Here is a 14,585-nt window from a genome sequence, read left to right as displayed (position 1 = left end):
CGCCACTCCCTCAATGCTCTATCCCTCCTTGCCCCGCCTGGGTCACTGACTGTTCTACCTGGCGAGGTGCTCTGTGGGTGAGGACAACCACTTGGTAAATGGCCGTTGGGTTGAGATGAACTTCTACCCTCGTGTTTCCAGGGATGAAATGTCATGGGGACAAGAGAGGCTCTTAGTGAGCCAGAAAATGGTGTTCTACTCCCCCATCCGGTAGAGACCCCCCAAAGCCAGGCCCCCTAAAGAACTCTTCCCTGAGTTTTCACACAGCAAAGTTCAGGTCACTGTCAAGTTGCTTTGTTGACCAGGGTCTTCTTAGAGCTCCTCCTTTTCCATTCCCAAGGAGACTGCATAAAGATGTTCCAGAACAAAGCAATGCAACCACGACAGTTCCGACATCCCTTCTCCTGGGGGGCTGCCCCATTGAACAAATCTTGCTGAAGATCAATATTCCTTTCATTTCTCTCAAAGGGATTTATGCATAGGCCATTTCATTTTCTGTTTGAGACCTACCCTACAAGAACGTAAGCGTTGGGGAAATAATAGCAGCCTTCCCTTGGGAATTATTGGGTCCCGTGTGAATATATGGGCAATTTAGGGGACAGAGGAGTTGAGGAATGGCAGATCATTCACTGGGTTCAGAACCTCAGTCGTTGTGGCTGTGCGGAGAAGCTAAGGTTGGAAAGAACTGGACTGGAAACCAGGAAAAGAGCCCCTGTTTCTGAAACGGGAAGGGAAGACTGTTTCCGGATGTTAAAAGAAGCAGCCACAGGGCTCACATACTGATGGCCCCTTCCCTCCGAGACATAGCCACCAGCAAAAGCTGGATACAAGGGCTAGAATTTATGAGGAACCACCTGTTAGAGTGGGAAGAGTGTCGGCTTTCAGTGCAGGCAGGCCTGGATTTGAACCCTGGCTTCCAAATGGGTTCATCTGGATCTTGGGCAGGTTTCCAACCTTCTCCGAGTCTCCTTCTGTATGAAATACAACAACAACAACAAACCAATAACATCCAAGGGTTGTGTGAGGATTAAAATGCCCTACACAATGCCTCGCACCCAGCTGTTATTATTAATGACTTGCCATAACAAATGAAGAGTGAACCCCCTAGACAACGAGAGAGGAAAGATGTTTGAGACAAAGTAGAAATGGTGACACAGGATGGGGTGCAGGGCTGTGCATTTGAGGGAGTTAATAGGACAAAGGTAAGTTTGAAGTGAGTGGGGAACAAAGTCAATCCCTACTAACGGATCTTTGGGGTCCCCTGCAGAAATGTCTCACCTCTCAGGAGGCCATGAGAAAAGCCGTTCAGGGGGCAGGGGGGCCAACGAGGGGAAGATGGCAACCTCAGGGGTGGCGGAAGTTGGGGAGGGGGGCGGAACGCCCCTCTCGATCCAGAAGCGATCCCGGCCCAAACCCACCTGAACCCACCTGTGCTTGGTCACGCCCTTCCTCTGTCCACTTTTTCCCATCATGGGTGATGACCCTTCTTTTTTTTTTTTTTTTTAATTTATTTAAAAAAATAAATTAAAATTGAGAGAGAGAGAGAGAGAAAGCACAGGTCAGGGAGGGGCAGAGAGAGAGGGAGTGAGAATCCAAGCAGGCGCCTCACTGTCAGCGCAGGCTCCAATGTGGGGCTCGAACCCACGAACTGTGAAATCATGACCTGAGCCGAAGTCGGACGCTTAACCGACGGAGCCACGCGGGCGCCCCTGTGATGACCCTTCTTTTAAAAGTATTGCTTATTTTGTTTATTTAGCTGCTTTAGCTCATGTTCGCTAGCTTAAATTCCCGCCGACAACCAAGAAGGAGGTGGGGGTTTCTGCACCTCCACCCCTCCTGGAGGAGTGGGTGTCCCTGGGATCCAGGGTCCTATCTGATCGGCTGGCCTCAGCAGAGGTAGGACATTCTCGGGCAGCTGCCTAGCTGGCTACACACCGGCCATCCCTCCCCGCCTCCCTAAGACCCCGTCACACCTCACATTCTCACGGGCAGAGGGGCTGGCCGGCCAGGAGTAGAGTTTGTGCCCAACTTGGACACGGTCTCTGACCCTGCCTCCAGTCCTCCAAATGTCCCTTGTTCAAGAACTCTGCTAGCACTTTGAATGCCAACATGTTGCTAAGAGAAACTTTCCCAATAACGGAGGCACCTCCTGAGCAGTCTTGGCCGTCTTTTAGGAAGTGTATGTGGGCAAGGAGACCCTGTGCACCATCGATGGTCTTCACTTCAACAGTACCTACAATGCCAGGGTCAAGGCTTTCAACTCCTCCGGCGTCGGGCCTTATAGTAAAACTGTAGTCCTGCAGACATCTGACGGTGAGCACTGGGGTGCTGGGGGAGGACCAGATTCAGGCACGGGCGGATGAGCTTCTAAAGGAGGATGGCAGGGGGTGAGGGGTGGGGGGAGACTATCAGCTGTGCAGGGCAGGGGAGTGAAGGGATGGAGGAAATTCGGCAGCAGCGAAATGTATGCGTCTCCTCCCAGCCCTGTCCCTGCCCTTCTCACCACGGCCCCTTGCCCACTTCTCCCTACTCATGAGCCACAAAAAAAAAAAAAAAAAAAAAAAAAGGCCATTTCTTCACCCCATTTGCTGGCGTGGGAAAGGAGACAAGGATGTGAGAGGCTCAGGGAGACCCAGGGACTGAGACTGCATAGGACAGACCTGGAGAAAAGACCACTTAGTCCCTGGGTTTGACCTTCCCCCCAGTGGGAAACTATCCCTCGGACACCTGGCACGAGAGCCCAGATCTGATGGCTCACATACCCAGCTGCGTCCTTTCAGGTTTCAGGCAAGAGGAGCACATCAGCATCAGTGGGATGTTGGTCATCTGTGTCCTTAGCAGGAAGAGATGATGTAAATAAAAAACATGTCCCAACAAGAGCCTGCCCTGCTAACCCGGGCATCCCAGGATGGTGTCAATCCTGTTTATTGTCATCATGCATCCCAGCACATCCTGCAGTTGCCCTGAGGAAGATGTGACACGCCTGGCTTGTCTCCGCAGGACGCAGGGGAGAGAGGGCAGGGGCAGATGCTGTTGTCAAGGGCACGGCTGGGGACGCTTTTCTGAAGATCACCAGCTTTCTGCCCTTAGGTGCCCTCCGCCCTGCAGAACAGTAGTTCTTGCCCTGAGCACTGTGGTCACGATTCTAGAGTCAGGACCTCACTTCCCGCAGCCTGAGGATATCGGAGAACAGAAGGAGGACTGCGAAACAGGAGGATGGAGCGTGGGGACTTTGGTTATATCACTTCACCGCTCCGGGTCTCGGATCCCACACCCACAAAGTGGGGCAGGGATTACCTCCTTCCTCTTTAACTTACAACGGCGTAGGAAGCGTAACGGAAGGATGTCAGAAACCAAGACTCCATAGAATGCATTTAGATTTGGGGCTCCGGGGCTCGAATGTCTGTGTTCCTTGGCAAGGCTGGGTTCGTGGGACCGAGAGCTTAGATGAACAGAGATCGGGGAGTGCGTGTGTGTGTGTGTTCACGTGTGTGCGCGTGTGTCCCTGTGTGTGCCTGGGAATCACACAGGGAAGAGCGTGTGTGATGCTGGATGCCAACTTGCTGGTAGATGTGGGTGAGTGAGTCTGTCTCCGAGCCCAGGTCGGAGACTGCTAGCGAGTCCCATCCCTGCCTCTGCTTCCTTCCTTTCCAGTGGCCTGGTTCACCTTTGACCCCAACTCTGGGCACCGGGACATCATCTTATCCAATGACAACCAGACGGCCACCTGCAGCAGCTATGACGACCGGGTGGTGCTGGGCACAGCCGCCTTCTCCAAGGGCGTGCACTACTGGGAGCTGCACGTGGACCGGTACGACAACCACCCAGACCCCGCCTTCGGGGTGGCCAGGGCCAGCGTGGTCAAGGACATGATGCTGGGCAAGGACGACAAGGCCTGGGCCATGTACGTGGACAACAACCGCAGCTGGTTCATGCACTGCAACTCCCACACCAACAGGTGCGTTGCCAGTGGCGGGGGGGGGGGGGCAGTTGGGGAATGAGGCTCCTGTGGGGGACAGCATCCCTTCTGCTAGGCATCAGGAATGTGGGGGAGGCCTTTCAGCCACTTGGGTGTCCCATTTCCAGGGAGAAGTGAGCGTGTGCCCAAGGGACAGCATGCAACAGAGACTAGAGTGGCCCCAGGGCATGTGGCTTTACGTCACCCGGCCAGCCGCACGACCAGGCCCTGCCAGGTTCCTCGGCTGCCACTCCCTTCCCACTTCTGCTCCGTTTCCCTTTAGACACTGTCAGCCAGGGGCACAGCCGGTGTCCTCGCGGCTGTGACCATGTCTCTACAGAGGGAGCAGGTGCCATTGCCCTGGCAGTGACCCCCCCCTCCCCACCCCGCCCTGCCTTGTATGGGCTTTGACCCAAGACAGTGCCCCCAAAAGGGCAGGCCTGGGAGTGGCAGGCACTATTGGGGTGCTCACTGCCGGGGACTCTGTCAAGGGCCCTGCCAGGGCTGCCTTACTCTGAGGCCGGCCCTGGGAGTGGTGTTACCAGGGCAGACACAGGAAGATGGGCCCTTTGGGGTCACCCTGGGAAGATGTCTCTGACACCTGGGCTCCTTCAGGGACTTGTGGGCACCTTGATCTCTCTCCTCAGAGAAGGCAGTGCCCCCCCCCTCCCCATCATAGCTCAGTGCTTACTTTCTCCTCACCCAGGGATTCCGTGTTCACACCCGGCCTGTGTGTCCAGGGTGGGGGTGGGGGATGGAAAATCTCTTAAGGCCAGCACTGGCCAAGGAGCCCAGAAATAAAGAATGGTAGTCACCTGGAGCTGCCCTCTCCCCGCGCGATCTCCTTCCTGGCCTGCTCAGGGCCATCTCCCCAGGAGGAGCCAACCTCACGGGGCCCAGCTCTAGGCCATGTCAGTGAGCCTGGAGGCTCTCAGTGTACTGGCTCCAGGAGTCCTGATCTGGGGCAGGGACTTGCCTGAGGGTCCCCAGGGAAGCAGACTGCACCTCTCCCACCTGCCATTTCTCTGGCAGTGACCTCTAGCTCTGGAGGCCTGCGGGAGGGTAGCACCTCGTCCCTCTGTCCCCTCTGCCTGGGCCCTGCAGGCTGACTGGGTGTTGCAGGCTGCCAGGGGCTGCGGGCTGACCCCGCACTGGATCTACCCCCGGCCGCTGTTCCCAAACCACAGAAGAGTGGAGTCCAGACCTACCAGCTCCATCTCTACCTGCTTAAACCAAATGGTGCCCAGATACACGGCTGATGCGGGTAATAACGGAGCGTTATTGAGCTTACTTGGTGCCTGAGGCTGTAGGAAGCACCTGACTTCCATGATCTCCCTTAGACCTCCGAAAAGTACTATTGTGATTGGCATTTTACCGATTAGACCGAGGGCTTAGGTGAAACAAGCGTCCCAAGTCACAGGGCTACTTAGCGGCGCTGTCAGGAATCGGCTCAGAGTCCTCCGGTTCTTGGGGGGGGGGGGGGGGGCAAGGGAGCCCGGGTAGGGGGCTGCGGTGGGGAGCCCATGAACCTGGGGCAGCCAGCGCTTGGGTGGGAATCACGTGTTTGCGCCTCACTCCGGTCTCTACCGCCATCCGGCGGTCAGTGTCTGAATAGCACCAGGAGCCCGGTCGTAGCTCCCTTTTCCCACCTGCAGGATCCTGTCCTGGGGTCCTGACACCGCTCCCCACCCCCACCCCACGCCTCCCGCCCTGGGGAAATTTGACCTCCTGGGAAGTGCCTTTCCCGTCAGCGCACCGAGTTTTCCTCACGACTTTCCTGTGCTCTCTGCCAGGCCATCAGCCCCCAGCTAATCAGCACCTGCCCCATCAGGAAAGGCTAAAAATGGTTTTCTCATCAGAGCGGAGCAGCTGTGGTGGAGGATGAGACCTCAGCCCTCAGCCCTCAGCTAAGGGAAGGGAGTCTGATGGACCCTCTTCTTCCACGGACAGGAGGCGGATCAGCCAGGGAGCCTGGGGAGAGCATCTGAAGAGATGCTTCTCGCGGGCCAATATGAATTCCCACCACTGCCGAATGTGGGATCACAGACATTTATCAAGAGCTCCACAATTTAGTCTCAAGGCTCCACCGCTGGCACTCATGGGATGGCAACTCGGGACAGGGGACTTGATTCCAGATTCAGCATCTGTCCCCTGCCACACATGGCTGTTCAAGAGTCCCTGGGATGTTTCGGAGAGCAGCTGACGTCGAGTGGGCCTCGAGATCTCCCAAAGGGCTGGCTCTCTGCCTCTTTGTGGATCTCAACGTTCTCGCTGGTTAAAACTATAAAGGGTGCCAAGCTAGTTCTTTCCCTTGGAGGGCAAAGGAGCCTTCCCTACCCAGGCTCCAAGCTCCCGGTGTTCAGGTGGGACCCGCTCATCCACACCCTAACTCCCTGGGTGCCCAGGTCTCAGGGACTGCCAGGAAACCAGGGACTGAACAGGCCGATCCCTCCGGGGTAAGGAAACTTACACGAAGGGTAAGGTCTTCCTGTGTGGCCCTTAACTGGAGAGTGCGTTTCAAGGCAAGTCTCACAGCCCAGAAGAACAGCTCCCTGCACCTCCATGAGGGCTGTGTTTTAGGTGAGGATATTCCTAGCATCTTCTGAACCACCACCTACATCCCAGGCTAGATGTGGTGGTGATGGGGCTTCCTGGGGCTTCTCTTCCCAGGACGGAAGGCGGTGTGTGCAAGGGGGCCACTGTCGGCGTGCTCCTGGACCTGAATAAGCACACTCTGACCTTCTTCATCAACGGGCAGCAGCAGGGCCCCACAGCCTTCAGCCATGTGGATGGGGTGTTCATGCCAGCCCTCAGCCTCAACCGCAACGTGCAGGTACCACTTACCCTTCCGGGCGGGAGCCCCTCTGGCTGTTCCTCTCGGGGTGCTGGGGCCTCCGAAGTGCACTTGGACGATGTGGGCTATAAAGAAGCTGACTGCTGCCCGCCCGGGCAGAGAGCCACCTACCAGTTCCCCTTGGGCATTCCCCGGGGACGGTCCTCTGTGGCATGATCAGTTCGTACTTGTTCGCTTGAGATAAGTGGAGGCGCTAAGCTGCCAGCTTGTGGAGCCACAGTGGGAGGGAGGGGGGAAAAGGGAATGGAGGGGGAAGCAGGTGGGGGTTCCATTTTCTGGGACGGGTGCGATGGAGGCATTCGTTAAGCCATCAGGAGGAAGTCAGTGCCCCCTGCCCAGCTTGAGCCGATGATGGCCAGGTATGCGCTGGGGCCTTTCAGGTATGGCTTTCCCCAGAGAGGAGAAGTACAGGGGGGCTGGGAGAGACCAGTCCCAGGGGCTTTGAGTCTCCTTCTGCCCCCTCTCACCCCTCCCTGCCCCCTCTGGCTCCCACCTGAAGCAGGCAGGAATGTTGTGCTTTTAGATCTCAGGGCTGGAGCCAGTACTGGGGGGCTGGCGAGGGCTTGGGAGGCCCCAAGTAGACAGAGACAAAATGGGAGCTCAGTGAGGGGGTGAGGGTGGGAGAGAAATGTGGGGGCACTACCCTTAGCTTCTAGCAGAGCCCTCCTCCCTCTGGGAGTCCTGGCTGTGAATACTCACAGGCCTACATCAATCACTGATTGATTGATTTGTACCTGCATTCACTCACGAAAGGGCTTTGAGGCAGCCTGAAATATAACAGATGTAAGAAAGGAACAAAGGCCATGGGAAGAATGCAGAAACAAATATACAACCATGAGAACCGTTCACCTGCTGTAATGGAGCATCAGCCTTGCCGGGGCTCCTGCGACAAGGTGGGAAACCCAGGCCCAGACCGGCTCCTCAGGATGAACTCGGGGACATTACGTTAGTGAGACTGGGCGACAATAAACAGCATACCCCGCAGGACAGAGAGGCCCTCAGGCTGCTGCCTGTGGCGACCCCAAGGAACAGGGGGCCTCGCACGTGGCCGCTGGGCTGTCTGAGCACTCAGGATTCTCGTAGTGGCCTCCCCCATCCTCACTGACTGGGTCGTCTTTTCCAGGTCACCCTGCACACAGGATTGGAAGTACCAACAAACCTGGGGCGGCCAAAGCTGTCGGGCAACTAGCCTCCCGGCCCCAGCTGTTCACCGGCATCTGGGAAAAGCCCCACCATCCCTCGCTGAGGTAGAAGGACCCGCGAGGGCAGAACGATCACCTTGAGGGGTTGCAGCCCAGCAGCCGCTCAGTATCTTAGAGACGTGTTTTCTTTGGGGGGGTGAGAATAGGTCTGCAGGCCACGCTTGTTGAGGCAGCTGGTTAATAAGTGGCCACTGGTCGGTGGTGAAGCTGCGTGTGTGTTTCTCTCATTCCTCCTGGACATTACAAATGCTCACAGAGAAGGAACTTTCTCAAGGGAGGGAGAAGGCATCCGGGGTTTATGATTATGTTTCCTGCCATCTGTTTTCAAAGCTTGTCTTTTTTGCTGGTGGGGGGGCAAGAGGAGGTCCGACTTTGAGACTGGCATCCTGAGAGCAGAGGCGGGAAGGCACTTCCGGAATCCCACTCCCCAAGTGTTGATTGACCCTTTGCTGGGACACCTCTCTGTCCCGAGGCTGCAGGTTCACATCTCCTCCAGGAAAGGTTCTCCTTTTTGCTTTTTCGGTCCTGGAGTCTCCACAACATTATGCCCTTGCAGACCTAATCCAAGGTCAATAGAAAGGGGCATTAATCTTGACCTTCACCATTCCCACTGACCTTCACCATTCCCACTGAAGTATTGAGAACCTTTAAAATGGTTTCTTTTGGTCCTTCATTAATCATCTCTCTCTCTCTCTCTCACACACACACACACGCACACACACATCTGTGAAAATGCATTCACTCAGTTCTTCGTCCTTAAACACAAAAGAAAACAATGGAATTGGAGTGACCACATGAAGCGTGTCTGCTGGCCGGCAGCTGTCTTCTGGAAGTGCAAGCTTGTCTGAGTTGCTCTCTTTCAGGCTTTGGTCCTCCCAGGGGGACCCTGGGGAAGCCTCTTAGAGTCTGCCTACCTTTTCTTCCAGACCTACCCTACTGTCATCATCAAAGTAGGAGATGGCCCCCCATGGCAGTGGTGCCTCTGCCTTGGGATGGGCAGGTCCTCTAATGAAGGCAGGAAATAGCAATATCAGCATGTCCCTTACACCCCAGCCTCCCGGGGTGAGCCTGGCTGTGCCAGAGGCCCAGGCCGAGCCCCCTAGCAGGGCGCCCTCATGGGCCCAGGAGGTCCCCATAGAGTCATTTGCATCTCTCAGAAACAGAGCTCGCTTTCGGGGGTCTGAGCCCGGAGCCCGCCGCGGTCCTGTCCCCAGAGCACCTTCCTGTCCCCTCCTTCTCTTCCTCTTTGTCACCTGCCACCTCCATTTCCATCTGGTGGCGAAACTTTCTCCTTTTTAAAAAGAATATATTTTATCAAGCATTTTATTTTTGAGGTTGAGGAGTACCTTGTCCATTTGCTGGATTGGATTTTTATAAAACTTAGCCCATAAACCGGCAGCAACTGTGTTTACTCGATTCTACCTGCTTGTGTAGACACTGCCCTTGTTTTCTGAGCGGCCAAGGCCAACGCTGTGTAGATCCTGCCCCCCTAGCAGCAGATCCTACAATCCTACCTCAGAGCCCGCGCACCCTCGGACCTCGAGGCTGCCTCGTCCCCGCCGTGTGGGCAGACGTGGCCGGCTAGGCCACCTGCCCGGCGTCTTCAGGAGCTGCTTGGTGCTGTTTCGGCCTCCGAGCTCGGGTCCTGGCAACCACCTGCGTGTGGAGCTGAGGTCTTGCCTCTTGGTTCTCCGCCAGCGGCGTGGTTTCTCAGGCACCCGGAGGTCTTCCTCGTCCTGTCCCGGACCCCCGCCAGAGCCCCGAGGGGGATGCAGGCTCCTGCCTGTCCTCCTGCCTGCACCTGCCTCTCCGTTTCACTCCTTAGCCATAGCTCCGGGTGGACTCAGCTTGGAAGCTGGGGAAGCTTCCTGAAGATTGGAGGACACAGAGGAGCCACAGCCTTGCTGGGGCTGATGAAGCATGGCCGGCAGGTCCAGATGCATCGGCTTTGGGAAAAGACTGGCCAGCGTGCCGGGAGTGACACCAGGAGTGAGTGTGGCTGGGGAAGGTGGCAGTGGCTTCCTGTGGTGGGGGCTGGATGAAAGGCTGGGGAGCTTCCAGAATCCCCGAAGCTGGGCTCCCCAGGCGGCCCTGGCTCTGCCTCTCCGGAAAGGAGCTGCTGGAGTTCAGCTGGACTTGGTGACACCCTCGGGACAGCCAGCACCGGGGTCAGAGGGAAATGTGGAACAGGGAGAAGCAGCAGTCCCACAATGGCGGGGGCGGGGAGGGTCTCTTTAGGAAGAAAAAGGTAATTTTTCAGAGGGAAGCCGCCAGAACTTGCCGCCTCCCTGCAGGGGTCAGCAGCTCCAGGAGGCCCCGTGAGTGTCCCCAGCAGGCACCTTTCCGGCTTTGCTCCTCCTCCAGGAACCCAGCAGCACCGTGTCAGGCTGTCCTGAAGCCACCTCTCCTGTCCTCAGCACAAAACACCTTTCAGGGACAAGAACGAACCTAGGAGAGAAGGCAGGTCTGTGCCACACTTGTTTTCGAGGGATCGGCCAAACAAAGAAGGAATCATCAACGGCTGTGGCCTGACTTACGTCACCCTCCCAGGAAGCCCCTGGGATTCGGAGCAGAGGCTACAGGTCGTGAATGTCTCATTGGCCATCGAATTCCCTGTCCCCTTACAATGTGGTGGCATTCTTGTACTTAGAATTGTATCAGAACGATGCTTTTGTTGGGCTGGCTGAGGAATCACTTGGTGTTTGTCTATCAAGCAGTTTCAGTGAGAAGAGAATTCAAAGTAACTTAAATGTCAGGTCCCAATGCATTGTAAATAATGCCTCCTTGACGTCGTTCCGCGGTTCGTGCTCTGCTCGTGAGCAAGTTTGCTCAAAGCATATGCCTTTCCTTTTAGAATGAATCCCTTTTAAGCGTCCACTGGCGGCTCACCGCAAAGCACCCTAGCTCCTAATTCAAAGCAAAAGCTAAAACATTGCACACAGCCCTCTCTGCCCCGTCGGGGAAAATAATGATTCTAATCAAAGTGGACATCAGTAATCCTGACCCACAAAGTAACTGGCATAAAAACTATGTATACAGTTTTATATATAGCTCTGGGCTGAATCTTCAGTCCTCTGTGAACCCTGTGGTTGTGACAGCGCCCTCGGGCGCCTCGTGGCCCACCGAGAGTGAGGAGGGTCATGCTTTCCAGCGTGAGCCTGGGCAGAACCGGAGTTCACCAGGGACGCTGGGAACAGGTTCGTGCTTCCTGCTCTAGGTGCCCGGGAAAGCCCAGCCTTGCGGTGCCCGTGCCCTCTGCCTACAGATTCTCAGGAAGGGATCACAACGCAGGTTCTACGTGTCCTTCTTCCGGGGACATTTGCATTTTAGCCTTAATTCTGGTTGCAAGTGAAAGGCTCGGTCCCCTGTGAAGGCATGTTTCAGCACAGACGAGCAGACAGTTGTCCTGTGGCCACCCACACGCGGTGAGATGGGGAGGATAGGGAGGGTAGGTAACACTCCGAGGTGGGGGTGGGGGGCACTCAGCACGGGAGTGCTGGAAAACACTCTCACATCAGGCCATGGCTGATGCCAGGGTTCCTCAACCTCAGCACCCCCCGGGGTTCTCTTATTGTTGTGGGCTGGCCATGGCCTCCCCACACTAGATGCCGGTAGCACCCCCCCAAGTGAGTGGTGACGACCCAAAGCGTCTACAGGCATTGCCAGATGTCCCCTAGGGGACACCCTGGGTTGAGAACCACTAACGGTTTGTCATGTGTCCATGCGTCGATATGCAAGGTGATGCTGGGGTATCCACTTCAGCGTTACCCGGAAAGCCTGTATCACAATGTATGGACCTTCCTACCCAAGACCAGGATTGTCCTTCCATAGGCCTGCAGTGCTCTGCCAGCCGGGGCAGGTAGGGGGAAATGGAGGTGAGCCACCAACAGAGGCCAAGCTGTCAGGTCTCACTTTGTATTTACTGAAGATGCCCCCACCCGCCCCCCCCCCCACTCCTAGAAGACACCCCCCATTCCTAGAAGGCAACACTTGTTACCAAATGTTTCCTTGGCCGCTTTGGCCTGGAGGCAACAGGAACTTAATGGATTTGTGGCCTATTATCTGGTTTTAAAAATCTAATCAGATCTCATTAGAAGATATTTAGGGTCTCTGCTGATTCTGGGAAATCTCTACTTTTGTTTTGCAAGTAAGCCAGTAAGCTGTTTTCAAGGATCACTTTCCTTGGCAAGTTCCTCCTTAAAGAGAAAGGGATCCTGGCGGCTTTCGCTTTAAATGGACTGTACGATGGGTAAGAGTAGGTGTGGGGTAGGATGTGTGGCTCAGGCACCGCATTCAGTCCTCGGACACTCGTGTCTTTGAACCTGGCTTTGATATTGGTTCACACGTCTTAAATCTTTCTGTGCCTCGGTATCCCCACCGAGGGAATGCTTTTGAAAGAAAAGAATATAGTCTCTCATCTATTGAGTCTAGGCGAATGGTCCCCTTCAAAGAATCAAGCCTGTGTGGTGACCTTCCAGAATGTTCTCCGACCACAAGACAGTGTCTTCCATCCCAGCCTCTTGTGACCAGGAGCATGTATGTATTAGCACTGCTGCCTGGCCTTGAGGAGGGAAAATTGACATTTGAAATAGGCTTCACATGACCATGCAAAGCAACACCCCAGACGTTCCCATTCCCAGCGAGGCCTGTTTTAACGGTACTTTGGTGCAACGTGCTGTAAGCGGGCCACACGTCAGCATTGTCATTGTTAGTCCCAAAGGCATCTGTGTGCAGAAGCCCCCATAAAACGTAGAAAGAGGTTGACCTGCCTCTCTGTCTCCTCGGTCACCTTAAGTTCTAACATCTGAGGTGTCCCCCAACCCATGCTGTGTCTCCATTGTTTCCGAAGATCTCGGCAGGGGAGTGGCTTTGAGAACCAATGTCTAAGAGTAAGGCCGGAGGCACCTGACCCCGCGGCTGGGAGTCTGCACGGCCCTGGGACTCCACTCGCACTACCTGTTGGGGAGGGGGGTGGGGGGTGGTTCCCGGCTTTCCTTGTGAACGACGTTGGCTTCAGGCAGGAGTTGGGAGTCCAGACCCCACAGGGGAGTCTTGTCTGGAGGGCGCGGTCTGCCCAACCTAGTCCTGGGGAAGACCCCCGCAAGGTGGGCGCCAGTCACCAGGCCAGGCCCTCAGGCAGCCTCTGAGGAGACTCCAAACACAGACTTCAGATCCGGAAAAGCGGCCTCCAGTGGCTGTGGAAGCAGGAACACGGCGAGGGCCTGCAGACCTTTCCAGCTCGTCCCGCGCCCGGTGGCTGGGCCTTCCCAGCCTGACTTCCTCAGCACCAAGAGGAAGCGCGGGGTGAGCCAAGCAGAAGACGTTAAATGCATGATGTAGACGTGCTGCTTTCCCACTAACTTTGTCGTATTCAGCATGAGTGATTTGTTTCACGTTGGCAAAGGAATTTAAAAAGTAACAAGCTCTGTGTCCTTGTTTTGGCTGTCCACAGTTCTCGCATTTCCCTGCCTTCCTTTACCCCCGCGCCCCCCCCCCCACCATCGCATCCACTTTCTGTCACAGTTGTCCATATACGGTGGCAGCTCTCGGTCCCGTTGGTGTTCGTGTTCCACTGGAAACACGGGGGGAGGGGGGGAGGGGGGGGAAAGCAACTTTTTTCTAATTTTTGTATCGGTATCCACGAGCGTTTGTATTTTTTGAATTGCAAACACTGTGTTTTCTGGTCTTTGGGGGGTTGGTTAACTTTGTGTATTGCCTTCTGGAAAACCTGAGTTTTATCACAGTCTTGAGCAGATTTGAAATAAATTCTTTGGACACTGCCAACAACCGAAAGGCAGGGCCCGGTCTGGATTACTGCCCAGAAGCACGGCGCGCCTCTTGCCACGCAGGCCCTGGGTGGCGGCGGGCGGCTGGGACAGGGGAGGCGGAAGGGAGGCCACCCTGTCTCTCCCCCGCAGGGCCTGCGCCTGTGAGACGCCATAGGGCTGTGCTGCGTGTGCCCACGAGATCTTGAAGCGGTTCCATGGCTCTGAGTAAGGTGCATCTCAGACAAGGCGGGCTTTATGAATTCATTCTCACAAGAGGGGACAGGGCTAGACATTGGTAACAGTTAGCACATGGTTAAGGTACATTCGTGAATAAAACATTGGTCAGGGGTTACAAGAAACTGAGATTTGGGGGAGACCTCCTAATAACCTAGGAGCATCAGGGAGACCGACCGGCCCCTTCAACCACACCGTCTGAGCCCAGGTGCGTCCGACCTGAAACCTCTTAGCCTTCCTCAAACTGTGGTCCTCACAAACACCCATCTCAACACGACTCCCCCAGCAGCCCCTTTGGCCCGGCCTCACTGCCGGGTTAGCTGCTGGATCCCTGAATGGCTTCCCTGGGGAGGGGCGGTTGCAGACTCCAAGATGAGGCAGCAGGGCATTTATGAGCAAGGGCTCTGCGGATCAACCCCCTTGGGAGCGAAGGAAGCAGGGCCGGCCAAGGGAGACATCGGGCTGGGACGCAGACCCAGCAAAGGCCTCTGCCGCTCTGGGTTGGGAGAGGGGCACTGGGTTCAATACTCCCGTCTCGATCCAGCACGGACGTGGGCCACCCCGGGAAG

At 55.9% G+C, this 14,585-nt stretch overlaps 1 protein-coding gene across 6 annotated transcripts in view; it reads left to right on the top strand.

Moving 5' to 3' along the window:
- TRIM67 (tripartite motif containing 67) overlaps positions 1-8,085 on the top strand; it is a 50,463-nt gene extending 42,378 nt beyond the window's left edge. For 3 of the 6 annotated variants that reach the window (XM_042960393.1, XM_042960394.1, XM_042960392.1), the window contains 4 exons: positions 2,175-2,313; positions 3,655-3,958; positions 6,629-6,791; positions 7,936-8,085. In XM_042960393.1, coding sequence (XP_042816327.1) covers positions 2,175-2,313; positions 3,655-3,958; positions 6,629-6,791; positions 7,936-8,001 — 672 coding nt within the window. In that variant the 3' untranslated portion in view covers positions 8,002-8,085. The remainder of the gene's footprint in view (positions 1-2,174; positions 2,314-3,654; positions 3,959-6,628; positions 6,792-7,935) is intronic. The other 3 variants (XM_042960397.1, XM_042960395.1, XM_042960396.1) reach the window with 2 other exon arrangements.
- The last annotated feature ends 6,500 nt before the right edge of the window (positions 8,086-14,585 follow it).

The sequence above is a fragment of the Panthera tigris genome, chromosome D2 (assembly GCF_018350195.1).
Source record: "Panthera tigris isolate Pti1 chromosome D2, P.tigris_Pti1_mat1.1, whole genome shotgun sequence".
Classification (NCBI taxonomy): Eukaryota; Metazoa; Chordata; class Mammalia; order Carnivora; family Felidae; genus Panthera; species Panthera tigris.
This window is presented reverse-complemented; position numbering and strand designations above follow the sequence as displayed.